This window comes from Ornithorhynchus anatinus, chromosome 16, assembly GCF_004115215.2.
Source record: "Ornithorhynchus anatinus isolate Pmale09 chromosome 16, mOrnAna1.pri.v4, whole genome shotgun sequence".
NCBI lineage: Eukaryota > Metazoa > Chordata > Mammalia > Monotremata > Ornithorhynchidae > Ornithorhynchus > Ornithorhynchus anatinus.
Window position 1 is genome coordinate 6631113 of NC_041743.1, and position 15339 is coordinate 6646451.

General features: G+C 43.4%; 1 protein-coding gene across 4 annotated transcripts in view; it reads left to right on the forward strand.

Moving 5' to 3' along the window:
- The window catches only part of RABGAP1L (RAB GTPase activating protein 1 like), a 409469-nt gene that overhangs the window by 261400 nt on the left and 132730 nt on the right, over positions 1-15339 (forward strand). For all 4 annotated transcript variants that reach the window (XM_029080877.1, XM_029080879.2, XM_029080878.1 and 1 more), the window contains 2 exons: positions 7244-7318; positions 14823-14948. In XM_029080877.1, coding sequence (XP_028936710.1) covers positions 7244-7318; positions 14823-14948 — 201 coding nt within the window. The remainder of the gene's footprint in view (positions 1-7243; positions 7319-14822; positions 14949-15339) is intronic.

Consider the following 15339-nt stretch of genomic DNA (forward strand, 5'->3'; position numbering starts at 1 on the left):
TTTGTCATTCTTGCTTAAATTCAGTGATATTAACATCTTGTCTCCTCTAGACTGGAAGCTCTTGGTGGACAGGGAAGGTGTCTACCAACTCTGTTTTATTGTAATCTCCCAAGGGCTTAGAACAGTGCTCTGCACACAGCACTCCATAAATATGATTGATTGTTCGCTCTGCAGGCAGTGAGTGCAAAATGAATATGACTGATGATTAATTATTTCTGCCCCACTCTAGTTGTGGCAGAAAGCACCATTCTTTTAGGAGCCCGTCCAACAACCCTGGAGTCCCAATGGAGGGGAGATTCACACCCCGAGAATAGAAACCAAGGGGCTCACAGTCTTATGTTTTGTACTAAAAGAGACAGTGTATAGATTGCTTTTGAAAACATAGGTGACAGATTGCTAAAATTCAGTCCATATTCACAGCTCAAATGCATTTTGTTTGCCAGTTGTGATTGTTTTCTATAATTCATCATTTTGACATGGTTGACTAGTAAAATAATAAAAAATAAGGTGGGGAGGCATTTGGCTCATGGCACAGATGTATAGTAGACAGACGCAGCAGGAAAGCTCAACCAACTTATAGGGGGTATTAGTCCTGATAAACATTTAATATTAGATTGTATCCTAGAAGATAAAAGCCTAAATGGAATTCTAGAAAACGGTGACACTCAACTAAATGGCTTATGAGAAATGATCATGGTTCAGTTTTGTTGGCAGTAGTTGTGGAGGCCTGTACTTATTTTGTAATTCCCATATGAGAATCTTCCACTCAGTGATAAAAACAAGTGCTGTCATTCGTAGGCACTACACAGTTCCAAAACGTTTTACTTAGCTTGTATGCAAAGGGGTTTAGTGTCACACATGGGAGAGGCTCTGAGAGTTGAGGAGAGAAAATGGGGAGGAAGGGAAGGAAAAGGACATCTCTGGTTTGCAGTCCTAATTTTATAAAAGTCAAACATCCCTTTGTGAATCACCCGGGCTAAAACAATAATAATAATAATATATGGTATTTGTTAAGCACTTACTATGTACCAGTTACTGTTTAAGGCACCTGGGTAGATACAAGGTAATCCAGTTGTATACAGTCCCTGCCCCACACAGGCTCACAGTCTTAATCCTTTTACAGATGAAGCAACCTGGGCCCAGAGAAGTGAAGTCACTTGCCCAGGGTCACAAAGCAGACAAGCGGCAGAGCCGGGATTAGTATCCAGATCCTCTGACTCCCAGGCCCTTGCTCTCTCCACTAGTCCACACTGCTTCTCAAAGACTCCTGCTTCAATCCCTTGCTTGTGACTTTTTGTCCACCTGGGGAGTGCTTCTTGAAATATGTGCTTCAGAAACCTGGCCTTGAAATTATCCCTCTCCCCCTACCCTAGGGCTCTCCTCCTTGTTGTCAGGGATCATGTCTACCCACACTTTTGCATTATACTCTCCCAAGCACTTAGTAGTGTGCTCTGCACAAAGGAAGGCCTCAATAAATACCACTGATTCACTGACAGCTTTTCTCCCTCTAAATCCAAAAGACATCCCCACCAAGGTTTAAGCCTGATTTCTAGGCATTCACCCATTATGAGCCTTTTTTTCCAGCTCTCTGCATCAGTAGTATTTGTTGAGCATCAACTGAATATGGAACACTATCCTAAATGACTGGGAGAGAACATTACTCTAGACTGAAAGCTCCCTGTAGGCTGGAATTATGTCTACTAACTTTTGTACTTTTCACTCTCAAGTGCTTAGAACAGTACTCTGTACATAGTCAGGGCACAGTAAATTGATTGATTACTGTATGCAGTTTAACCGCAGATGGAAAGGGGATGAGGGAGAATGGAAAGAAAAGGGTTTAATGACACTCAACTCCCACCTCCTCCTTCACTTTATGGGGAAAAAAGTGGGAGTGGAGTCCTCACCCCTTTGGACTCACTGAAAGGATCTCCTGCCAGCCCAGGTCAAAGAGCTGGAGAGACAGAAGTCTTCCAGAGAGCTAGAGTTCCCCAGTAGGTACAGCAGTAAATACTTCCACTTTCTTCCAGCTTTGGCCTAAGTAAAAGTCAATTTACTTTTTTTTTTTGACCTACTGGTTTTAATACAAGGATAAGTGAAAAGAGAAGACAAAACATAGCGACAGATTGATGAAGAACAGGTGGATAGACTGTGTGAACAGATTGTGTAAACCTTTTGAGAGAGAACAGTCCAAAACTGATTCACATTTATTTATATGAAGTATTTGAAAAATCTGCATTTTAAGTAAAAGCTAATAATACTGTGCAGTTATACTGTGGTTGAAGTATATGCTTTTGTGGGTTTCAAAAAATCAACAAGGTTTAGATTCACTGCTTATTTAATTTTTTTTAAGAAAGCAAATGAACGCAATGGGAGGGAAGAGATTGATTATCTGTATTCTTAGATATTAATCAGAATATGAGTAAAATGGTATTAGGAATGTCACAGGAGAGCTGAATCTCTTTTCTTAGAAACTTTCCAAAAACCACTCTTTGCCTTGAAAAGTTAGAAAGCCTCAGCAACATCTTTGACACAGGTCCTTTTCAATTAATTTTCTCTGGTTTTGGAAAGATTCGTAATTAAAATTTAAAAGCTCCTGGAAGAAGGTCTTTCCTCTCCTACAGACCAATTCTAATTGTCACATAAATTTATTATAAACTTGGGGATCATTGAAAAAGGTTCACATTTTGGTGCCTCACAGTGTTTTCCTCATTATTCAACTTCATTTATTGAGCTTCTGTTGGGTGCGAGCACTATATTAATCATCATTCTCCTGTACTTCGAAGCACCTAGTACAGTAAATCCCACTAAGGTAGCGTTACTTAAATGCTGCTGCTATTTAAATGTTTCTGAGTGTACAATAGAAATAGAAGACAAGGAGCTTACCGTCTAGCTGACATTAAAATGAATTACAGGCAGGAAGAATTAATAGAGTTTAAAGACCTGTACATCTGTCAGTCATCGTTTTATTGTATTATTGCTGTACTGTACTTTCCCAATCGCATAGTACAGTGCTCTGCACACGGTAAGTGCTCAATAAATACAATTGAATGAATGAATGCATTTTTTTTTTAGTTTTCAGTCCAGCAGAGTGGGTAGGCAGATCCCTGCCCACAAGGAGCTTAGAGGCTAAAGAGGGAGAATGGCATTAAAATAAATTATGGATAGGGAAAATAGAGTATAAGGATATTTACCTAAATGCTGTGGGGCTGGGTTCAGTATCAAAGTACTTAAGGAGTAAACAGCCAAGTGCATAGATGATGAAGAGTGAAGGGCAGAGAAGGATGAGTTCCCTAATGGTGAAGAGGTGTGGAAGTGTTGAAGTGGCAGCCCAGAGGTTAAAGAGGGAGATTTGAAAAGTAATTGGACAAAGCTGTGGTCAACACATGTGGAAACAGGCACACGTGTACACACACACATACACAAACAGACTCACGATTGGTCAGGTAGCTTTTCTTACTTGCCCACGGGAGACCCTCAGGGAGTCATTGTTGAGGATGGGGAAAAGTCAGTATCTCCTCCCCGCAAATCAGTCAAACAATCATTGATGTTTATTGAGCGCTTACTATGTGCAGAGCACTGCACTAACCGTTTGGGAAAGGACTATATAATAGAGTTGGTCGACACTGTCCCAGTGCACAGGTGCAAGGACAGTTGTCTGGCCCTTCCACATCTTTTCAGCTATGGGTTTAAAGCAGGAGGCTAAGCGGGGTTTGCTATTGGAGAGGCTCTGTCCCATTCTTCCTTTTCTTTCACCTGGACCCAGACAGAGGCATTAATTAGTGAGGGCTCCGTTTTAGGGCTGAGCCATGGTAGGAAGGAGGCTACTCAGCTAACTAAACTCCCCGCCACCAGAGCCAGACCAGCGTCTGGTCGAGCCGGATGTAGAGCCGAGTAACTTCAACCACTGGCGGTTCCGTCTGAAATGTAACGGCCCCAGAAGCCTCGGGGGTCCTCATTAATTACCGCTGGATGGTTGTGAAGGAGACCCGCCGGACCTTCTCCGCTGGCCACCCCAGCGCCGAATGGGGTCATGCACTTGCCCATCCAGATGGTTCCCATCAACAGCATCCGTCCTTTGCTCGCCGTCGTAACCGGACAACCTTGCCATTGCCCAGGAGAGTTTTATTAGCGGAGACCATTAGCATTCCTAGTATTGCAGAAGTTAAGCTAATTAAAGGAAAATTCACTCTGCTACAGTGAAGAATGACACACAGAAATGGAATATATCGGAGTTTCGAGAGAGCACGACAGATGTTGAGGATTTAAGTAGCCCCATTGGGGTTCATAAAAGAGAGTTGGGAGAATCCAGAAAGGTTTTCTCTTTGAAGTTTCTGCTCTCTGTATTCAACACGCTCTGCCTCCTACAAAGTGTCCAGGCCTCCTTTGGGTTACGTGCACCGTTCTGCCTGGATTGAGCCTTATGCTTCTTTTCAAATTGCAGTGATTTTCCTTGCAAGGGAGTGATGCAGAGATAATACAGTTTTGGCCTCCTCTCAGTGATTTGAGCACGCTCGGCTCAAAATGACCCCACAGGCCCGTGGTCTTTGTGGCCCAGGGAGATTGGGAAGGCCTTGACTCCAGCTCCAGAAGACTAGCGGAGTCAAATTTTCCTCACACTCCACAGCTGTGGGATGGAAAGACCTCCACCCCAGCAGACTTTGCTGCGCCACCCTGAGCCAGTCAAATCCAGTATAAAAATACCTGGCTCTGCTGAGCCTTAATTTATTAATCAATCAGTGGTATTTATTGAGCACTTACTGAGTGCAGAGCACTGTAGTAAGTGCTTGGGAGAGTACAACACAGCAGTGTAGGCAGACCCATTCCTTGCCCGCAACAAGCTCCTCCAGTTTGGCTGTGAGAGTACATCTTAGCTCTTCTTAACTGGCTCTGGGAACTTGGGGAGACTCAGATGAGCCCAGTTCATCCAACACCCCCTGACCTGTGACTGATTCAGCTGTGCCTGGGAGGGCTCTAAGATTCCTGCATAATCTTGTCACTAATAATGGTGGTACCATATGCCAAGCACTGTTTAGGGGCTGGGTTAGACACAAGATAATCATGTCAGACACAGTCCCTGTCCCACACAGGCCTCTCAGTTGCAGGGTGTTTGAACAGCAGGTATTGAATTCCCATTTTAAAGATGAGGAAACCGAGGCACAGAGCAGTTATGTGACTTGCCTGAGGTCATACAGCATGCAGGTGTAGAGCCAGGATTAGAACCTGGTTCTCTGACTCCCAGACCTGCATTCTTTCCACAAGGCTACGCCATTTCTTCTGCATCTTTGAGATGGCTCTGGCTGCCTTAGGAGATCTGACAGGCCAGACAGGGTCATGGTACAAGGACTCGAAGCGGAGTCTTGGCTCAGCCTAAAGGAGTGTGCAGTGGATAGCCTTGGGAATAAAACCGGATTCACTTTATATCATTTCACTGTCTCCTGCCTTCTCATAATTTGCAACCCCAACATGTAGTAAAGGAGACCCATATTAAAAGTTTCCTACATATCCACATGGTATGAATTGTGTTCAGCATGCCACAGTTTGGAAGGAATTCATTATATGAAAAATTGCTACCAAAAATGTCAGGAAAAATGACATTTTCATTTCTTGGACCAAGAATACAGTTTTGTACCCTGTGCCAAGGGAAATTACAAAAGAATAGAAAGATAGGGTCTCTGTCCTTGGAAAGCTTCCCATCTATTGGAGTAAGAGACCAACAAAAAAATGGAGAATTTACAATTAGACTAGAGTTTGGGAGCCAAGGGCAAAAGGAATATGAGTGCAAGTAATCAGTAAACCCAAGATTTACAGATATGCTTAATTTAGAGGCCACTGGAGAAGAAGAGTACTCAAGATTTTCAGATATATTTAATGTCCATGTAACTTTATGGATACACTACCAGAACGATTGCGGATGGGGGTGAAGTGTTCTGGGAGAGATGCGTCCTTGGTGTCACTATGTGTCGGATGTGACTCGACAGCATAAGACAACAACAAAAGCTCTAGGAGGTGGCTTAACCAAGGTGTTGAGGGGAACATTAGTCTGGAATGCCTTTGATTTTTTTTTTTTAATGGTATTGTTAAGTACTTACTCTGTGTCAGGCACTGTACTAAGTCCTGGGATAGATATAAGGTAATCAGGTTGGACACAGTCCATGTTCCACATGGAGCTCACAGTCTTAATGCCCACCCCCCACCCCCTTTTTTTTAAACAGATCAGGGAACTGAAGCACAGAGAAGTTAAGTGACTTGCCCGTGGTCACATAGCAATCTGGGGTGAAACGGGAGAAGGCAACTAGACGAGGAAAAAAAAAAACTAGTGGAAAACCATTTAATTGGATGTCAACAGGGAAACTTAGACTGTGAACCCATATGGGACGGGGACAGTGTCCAACCTGATTAACTTGCATCTACCCCAGTGCTTAGAACAGTGCTTGACATAGTAGGTGCTTAAATACCGCAGTTATTGTAATTAGAGCCATACTGGCTTTGGGGAGGTGATCAGAGTGGTTCTTTTCCACCAGTTCTCATCCAAGTGCTTAGTACAGTGCTTTGCACACATTAAATGCTCAATAAATGCCACTGATCGATTTTGGGAAAAATGGTGATGCTCGTTACTGCATTTTGGATAGGCTGAAGTGGGGAGGGGCTGGAAGAAAAGAGAAACCAGCAAGGAGCCTCTTACAGCATCCTAATTAGAAGGAGGAAAGGAATGGAGCTGTACATCAGAATCGCTGGACAGGATCCCTGCCCACTAGGAAGGGAGCAATGTGGCCTAGTGGAAATAGCCTGGGTGTGGGAGTCGAAGGATCTGGGTTCTAATGCCGGCTCTGCCCCTTGTCTGCTTTGTGACTTTGGGGAAGTTACTTAACTCTTCTGTGCCTCAGTTTCCTCATCTGTAAAATGGGGATCCAGTGCCTCGTCTCCCTCCTACTTAGATTCTAAGTCCCCTGTGGAACAGAGACTACATCTGACTGGATTAACTAGTATCTACCCCTGCAGTTAGAACAGGGCTTGACACATTCAAAGTGCTTAATAATTACCTTTAAAACAATGGTATTGGGTGATTTCTGCATGAGTAGGAAGGAAGGGAGGTTTCGGTGAAGCACTAAAGAGTGAAAAGTGGCAGAATTTGGTGACAGATTGGTTGCCGAAATGTTTTTTCAATGTTTTTAGAAACAGTGTCTGAACAAGCTGATAATACAGTACACCACTCTAACAACATTACCCTTTCTTCCTCTTCTAGGCTTATTCTGTCTATGATGAAGACATTGGCTATTGTCAGGGACAGTCTTTCCTTGCCGCTGTATTGCTGCTGCATGTGAGTAAATTGCCCAACTAAGAAATATGAAGATTCTTCCTCCCTTGTTCCTCGGCTACCTGGGGGAAAGTGATTATGCACTGTTTGTTTATTCAGTGCTTGTTCAGCAGTCAAGGGCATGATACCAGCTTCTGTCATTCCCTTTCAGGCCCCTATGTTTCCCTCCTAGCGTCCCACCCCCTCACAGCGTTTCCACGTCACTACCTCCATATGGCTCCCCGATGGCTTGTGGTTGAGCTGCCCATCTCTCCGAGAGCCAGGAAATAGGCTCCTCTCCCAGGCGTCCCCTGGGTTAAGATAGGCTCTGGGCTAAGATGATCAGCAGGGCACCGGTCAGTAACCACAGTAATAACCATGCAGTTATCACAGTTGCTGTGTGACCTCTGGCAAGTTAACTTCTCTGTGCCTCAGTTCCCTCAACCATAAAATTAGGGTACCTGTTTTCCCTCCAACTTAGACTGTGAGCCCCGTGTGGATAGGGATTGAGACTGAGCTAATTAACTGGACTGTAAGCATGTTGTGGGCAGGGAATGTGTCTTCCAACTCTTTTATGTTATATTGTGCACTCCCAAGTGCTTAGTTCAATGCTCTGCACACAGTAAGTACTCAGTAAATACATTTAATTGATTGATTGTACCTACCCCAGCACTTAGAACAGTGTTTGACGTATAGTAAGTGCTGAATATATCCCATTAAAAATGAGGAGACTAAGTCAAGGTTGGGCCTGTGGACAACCAAAATTAGTGTGAATGTCTCTAGAAACTGCTGGGCTTGCCAGGAGTTGTGATTCCTCCCTGGCCTCAGAGATTGAGCTAGCACAGGTCCACCTATTTCAGGCCCCTGAAACTCCCTGAGGGACATGCTGTAGCCCAATACCCAGGCTGACTCCTGGGTTGGGTCTGGGCAACCCCCTACCATGGGGAAACATGGAGAGGGAAGTGCATGGCTTCCTCACTAGAATGTAAACTCTCTGAAGTGCAGGGATCATATCTTTATTCCCAGACTTGTTCCCCAAATTCTAATAAAGTGCTCTGCCCTCAGTAGGTGCTCAGTCATGCTCCTGGTGATGATAATGACATTGAACATGCTTGTAGTTTCTTTTGGCCTCACCAAAATTTCAGGCAGAAAGCGTTATGAGGTATTGATCGTAATTTTTTGCCTGCATTTTTGAGAGATCTATTCCCTGCTAATCCGGTCATCCCATCAGCCACCTATAGCTTTGGCATTTGCTCCATTTGCACATTGGTGTTACTCACTGCGGGTATAACTTGGGTCCACCAGTCTACCTCATTAGATCGTAAGCTCCTCCAGGGCAGAGGCAAAGCTCTGCCCACCGCTGGACATCCGGTAAATATTAGTGAATGAAGAAATTGGCAGAGATGATCAGAATTTTAAATATAGTCTTTGAAAAGTATTTCCCTCAAGATATTAATAGGAATAAGAATATGGGACATTTACAAGTCCCTTAGCAAATTAATCAGAGAGCATATCCTAAATTTTAGAAAGATATGAGTCCATTTTACCGAGTAATTTTTTTGAGTTATATAAGCTGTTGCCATTATTTGCTGCCAGACTTCCGCCGGCAGTTCCATATTAATCATTGTCAGAGGTTGCTTCCTTTCAGAATGCTGTCCTCTCCTAGCTCCTTGATGATTTATATATCACACTCACAGCCCAGGAGTGAAAAATGTAAATTAAAGGGGGTTACCTAAAATCATAGAATGAAATATTTAACTGTTTTGACATGGGCTATTTTCTCAAACATCTCTGCATTGCAAGACCACCCCAAGCAATTCTAGGAAATCATGGAATGGCCTTGAGCGTTTGGAAACTTCCAAATGTTTTGGTTCCTGTTTATAGCAGGACTCTGCATTGTGTCCAATATAATAATAATAATGGTATTTGTTAAGCGCTTCCTATGTGCCAAGCACTGTTCTAAGCACTGAGATAGATACAGGCTAATCAGTTGTCCCACGTGGGGGTCACAGTCTTAATCCCCATTTTACAGATGAGCTCACTGAGGCACAGAGAAGTGAAGTGGCTTGCCCAAGGTCACACAGCAAGGTGGCGGAGCCGGGATTAGAACCCAAGTCCTCTGACTCCCAAGCCCGTGCTCTTGCCACTAAGCCATGCTGCCTCCATATATACAGTTGGTACAGCAGCCACACGTGATCAGAGAGCACAGTGCACGATACATACTTCGAGACAAGCAGCCAAAATTTCCTACTTGGACAATTTTCCGGATAAGCCAGTTGGGGATATTGACTTTCATTCAGTCGTATTTATTAAGATCTTACCGTGTGCAGCACACTGTACTGTGTGCTCAGGAGAGTACAATATAACAATAAACAGACACATTCCCTCACCACAGTGAAGGGAGGAACAACCTCATCCTGTCTCGAGTCGCTGTTCTAATCTCCCCGAGAAGACAGGCAAAATGGATCAAGGGGAAGGAGATAGATGATGTGCCTGCCTTGAGTATCCCGCTATGAGACAATCAGGCAGACTCAGAGGCAGAGCAGCTCAGCAGGGATGGTCGGAGAGAGAAGGGGGCGGATGCAATGCCCTGACCATTTTGCATCCGCACGGGATACCAGAGGATAGACAGTGAGGAGACCTAACTCTTTCTCATAGAAGGTACTCCAGAGGCTGCTGCCACAATACTGTTTTTCGTGGAATTTATTTTTATTTACCTTCAAAAGAAAATGGTCGGTCCAGATTAATAACTGGGGTAGCCACCTAGTGTTTTTTTTAGGGTTTTTTAAAAATAGAAATCATATTTTGAGAATAGGGTGGTAGTGATAGTAGTAGCAGAAACAGTAAAATTTGAGTGCTTTCTGAGTGCAGCTCCCAGTATTAAAATAGAAAGCCAAGCCATTAGATGCCCCAGGCAGATTCCCTGGACTTGTGCCCCATTCCAAGTTCAAGCAAGGGCTGCTTGCTTCCTGTGGAAAAAAAAATGGATTAAGGAGCAAAACTCCAGACCATGTGGTAATTTCACTCCTTAGCCTGATTCCCCTAACCACACTGAGTCCAGGACTTCTCTTTGGCGCTCCACTAAATGATATTTCCCCAAATGATGGCATCTTCTGCTGACTGCCTACCGTGCACACTTCTAAAAGCAGCTCTGTCCAGAAGTAGAAGTAGTAGAAGTGGTAATGGTAGTTACACTGTACTAAGCACTGGGAAAGAACAAACAGGTGAGAAATAGACGTGGTCCCTGTCGCCTGAGGAGCTCACAATCTCAAAATTAACAAAGCAGTTTGCCTCCTACTCTCTCATTCTGTTGCTGTCCAGGGGTCCTGCCCTTAATGCGACTGTATGCCCCCAAGTTTGGAGTGCTGTCCCACCACCCCCAAAAAACTAAGATGGGCCTGATTTCTCCACTTCCTTTGTTCTCCCCTCTGCAGCATCTATGCACTTGTCTGTTCCCCTTAAGCAGTTGGATACTCACCCTACCCCACCCTCAGCCCCATAGCACTTATTTACATAATCCTTATACTCTGCCCCTTCTCCTGGATGTAATTGACTTTAATGTCCTGCTCCACCTCTAGACAGTAAGCACTGTTTACATAATCCTTATACTCTGCCCCTTCTCCTGGATGTAATTTACTTTAATGCCCTGTTCCACCTCTAGACAGTAAGCCTCTTGAAGGCAGGGATCACGTCTACCAATTCTACTGTATAATCCTCTCCCAGTGCATAGAACAGTGTTCTGCACACAGTCAGCTCTTTATAAATGCCATTGATTGACTGATTGAATGACATCCCTCCCCCGGGTCCAGTTGGTGGTGACATGATAAAATCCCTCCTTTGTGGTTGTAGAGAGGAGGAGGAAGAGCCAAAGGAGGAGGAGGCAATCTCTTCTACCTTCTCCTTTTCTTCAGCAGCAGCCATGATTGCCCTTACTACATGGCCTAGTGGATAGAGCCCGGGAGTCAGAAAGACCTGGGTTCTAATTCCGGCCCTGCCGCTTGTCTGCTGTGTGACCTTAGGCAAATCACTCTACTTCTCTGTGCCTCAGTTGCCTCACCTGTAAAATGGGGATTAAGACTCTGGGTTCCATGTGGGACATGGCCTGTGTCTAAACTGATTAGCTTGTATCTACCCCAGTGCTCAGTACAGTCCCTGGCACATAACAAATACCATTTAAAAACTAAAAAAAGTAGATATTCTGCCCCCCCCCCCCCCGGCAGCTAATCAATGAGAGTTTCTATAGCAACTGGCTTTTTATTTTTTTTGGCTGGGCCGGAATCTCTCCCAGGAGCATCAGTCAATCAGTCATACTTATTGAGTTACTGTGAGAAGAGCACTGTGCTAAGGACTTCGGAGAGTACAATATAACCGTTAGTATACATGTATACTGTCCCCAAGGAGCTTACAGTATTAGATGGGGAGACAGACATAAAAATCACTTACGGGTAAATACAGAAATATCAAGTGCTTAAAGGGTATAAATCCAAGTGCAAGGGTGACACATGAGGGAGAGAGAGTAAGGGAAGTAAGGGCTTCCCCCCTTCTCCTTTTTTCCCTTTCTTCTTCTTTTCCAGTTCCCTTCTCCACTGTTCCCATTTTTCTCCTTCATTATTCCTTTTCCTTTATTCCCTTCCCCTCTTTTCCTTTCCTCCTTTCCCTTCTTCCTTTCCACTTTTCTCTGTCCTTCCCTATTCCCTTTGTCCTTCCTTGTCTCTAGGCCCATCCGTCCCTCTCTGTGCCTGCTCTGTTTGGACCTCTCTTAGGCCCCATCCTCATCCCATCTCTCTCTGTATGCCATGGAAAATTCAAACTCCTCTCCTGGCCTGTTTTTGTCTGCATGATTCCAGGCTGCTGTGTAGGGTGGTCAAAACCTCTCCCTAGAGACTATGCCATCCAGATAATCTGGGTGTGGGAGACGGCAGGTGGGAGTAAATAGGTGTGAATATGTTTGCGATCCTGTGCATGCATATGTGTTAGATGGATTGTGAGAGAAAGTGTGAGAGGGGGCACGGTTTTGGATGGATCTGCTCCATAAACGTATTTTTCTCTTTTAAGCATTGCATTTTTCTGTGTGGGAAGGTTCATTTTAAATCCAGTTTGATTTTAGAGCTTGTCAGGATTTTGAAGGACAAAGTTGAAATTAAATATTTTTTACCTGTTGGAGAATTATAAGGTTTTAATATAATTTCCATTTATGTGCATTTTGACTTTTGAAATTTGTTTTCTGATTTCCAATTTAATGCCATTGCATTTGAGTTCTGAGAGTTTGACTAGATGATCAGATTTCACCGTAAATGTCATTAAAATGTGTACCCTTTACCTTTCAAAAAATCCTCAACCCTTATTGTTGTTATTAGGTCCAACAACAAACATCTTTGGCAATTCTGTCAATCAGTCGATCATATTTATTGAGCACTTACTGTGAGCAGAGCACTGAACTAAAGGCTTGGGAGTACCCCTCCCCCCCAAGACTGTATTTAAGCTCATTGTGGGCAGTGAATGTGTCCGTTTATTGTGGTATTGTACTCTTCCAAGCTCTTAGTATAATGCTCTGCACACAGTAAGTGCTCAATAAATGCAGTTGAATAAATGAGAGTGCATTATAACAGATTTGGTAGAGACATGCCTTGCCCATAAGAAAGAGCTTGCAGTGTAGAGAGGGAGGCAGACACTAAAATAAATTAAATTAACAATAATTTAAATAAAATTAATACCAGCAGTTGCTATTATTGTTAATAAACAACTACTTGAAGAAGGAGAAGGGCACATTTATAATCTTCGAAGAATAGCCCCCAAACTCCCCATGCCTTTCATTCCAGATAAGATTTGTTCTTTCTCCTTAACTTCATTTGCAGGTTCTTTCGCTCCTCCGTGGAGGTTTGTTTCAAACCATTTAATGATGAAATAGCTGAGATTATTATCATTATTATTATATTACATTTCTATGATGTGTATCAAGCACTGTTCTAAAGTCTGGAGTAGATACAAGGTAATCAGGCTGGGGCTCACAATCTAAGAAGGAGGGAGAACAGCCATTAAATGCCCATTTTACAGATGAGGAAACTGAGGCACAGAAAAGTTGTGACTTTCCTGAAGTAACACAGCAGTGAAGTGGTAGAACTGAGGATTAGCAGGAACCTAGATCCTCTGACTCCCAGGCTCGGGCTCTTTCCACAAGCTGTCGACAGTGATTCCATCCCAGCTGTCCTGATATATCTTGAGATCTGCCTAACATTTTTGTGTGACCCCCAAACTGACTTGACAGCAGTTCATGGGGTTTGAAATAGGACGTGAACTAAAGCTCCTAGGCCAAAATAAAGCCCCAGATGCCAATTTAAAAGAACCACATTCTCTCCAAAAAGAAGTGTTTGCCTTTAATCCTCTGCTGGCATTTGTCTGTTAAAAGAGAAAAGAAATGCTGTAAGGTCATAAATTGTCACTAATATTTAGAAAATGTTTTTATCTTTTGGGTTCCTGCTGCTTACAAAAGCATGAGATTTTTTTCCCATCAGTTTCTGTTGAAATTTTGTAGGCCTAATCTTTATTTTCATGATAATAGTAATGTCCCCTTTTCAGAAATGAAGTAGATAGAAATCTCCTTGGAAACGCTTTGTCGCCTTCCTTCGTGGTCCTTGGATAGGGCTTTCTCTCATCCTTGATTTAGTAGAAGGATGTTCTTTCAAATAGAAGTAACCTGAGGAGGAGAAGCAGCGTGGCCTAGTGGAAAGAGCACCAGCCTGGAAGTCAGAGGACTTGGGTTCTAATCCCAGCTCTGCCACATACCTGGTGTATGTGAGACTCTGGGCAAGTCACTGAACTTCTCTGTGTCTCAGTTCCTTCATGTGCAAAATGGGGATTCAGTACCTGTTCTCTCTCCTACTTAGATTGTGAGCCCCATGTGGGACCCGACTATCTTGTATCTACCCCAGTGCTCACTAGGGTGTTTGACACATACTAAATGCTTAACAAATACCTCATTTGTTACTATTATTATCCAGCCCACCTTGCATCCATCAAGCAGGACTGTCCATAATCCATCCCTCCCTGAAAAAGAATGTTTAAGTAGGATGTTTAACCTGCTCACAGTCAAGAAATCCCACAGGATTTTGAACAAGCTGTCTCATTCGTGCATATTAGACTAATGCTACATTCATTCAGTGCAATCATCTTTACTAACAAAGAATATTAATTGCATGTCCACTGTAAACACCACAATGTGTTAGGTGCTACTAGGAACCGACAAGGGATTCTTTCCTTTAAGTGTACATTGTGAATGCTTAAGGGACTCGCCACCAGTTAGATGACTAAAGCTTCCCTCTTAAAATGGAGTCTCTGCCCTGTAGTGTACTATGTAGTGTACTATGGGGATTTTCAGGGGGGTATTCTACATGTGGCCCCATTCTGAGATAAGATTTCTGACAAATGTCTTTGAGGAAAGATTGGAACTACTTGTGCAACAGAATACATTAATGTACTTTGGATTCTCCCGGGAGTATGCTATGTGTGTGATTTTTTTTTCCCCCTGTAGATGCCGGAAGAGCAGGCATTCTGTGTATTGGTGAAGATCATGTATGACTATGGCCTGAGGGACCTTTACAAAAACAACTTTGAAGATCTTCACTGCAAGTTTTATCAGCTGGAAAGGCTAATGCAGGTAAGGGCAGAAGCAAGAGCTTCCATTCTGTTGTTAGTAAAATGAAATGACAATAGTGCTTATTTGGTAAAGGGAACTGGCATAAAATGCCCCCAAGTTTTCACAGTAAATGGGGATTAAGCTTCAGACCAGAAACAACCAGGCTCCTAGTCAATCAATTGGTAGTATTTATTGAGTGCTTACTATGTGCAGAGCACTGTAATATGTGCATGGGATAATATGGTACAATAGAGTTACTGGCCATGATCCCCGTCCACAAGGACCTTGCACCCTAGAGTGTTGCAAGACTATTGAGGTAAAAGATGGGGGGCATAAAGATGAGCCTTGGGGTCTTAATGCTCCTTCCTTCTCCCAGGAGAAAAAATACCGAAGGAAATGTTCCTACATCACT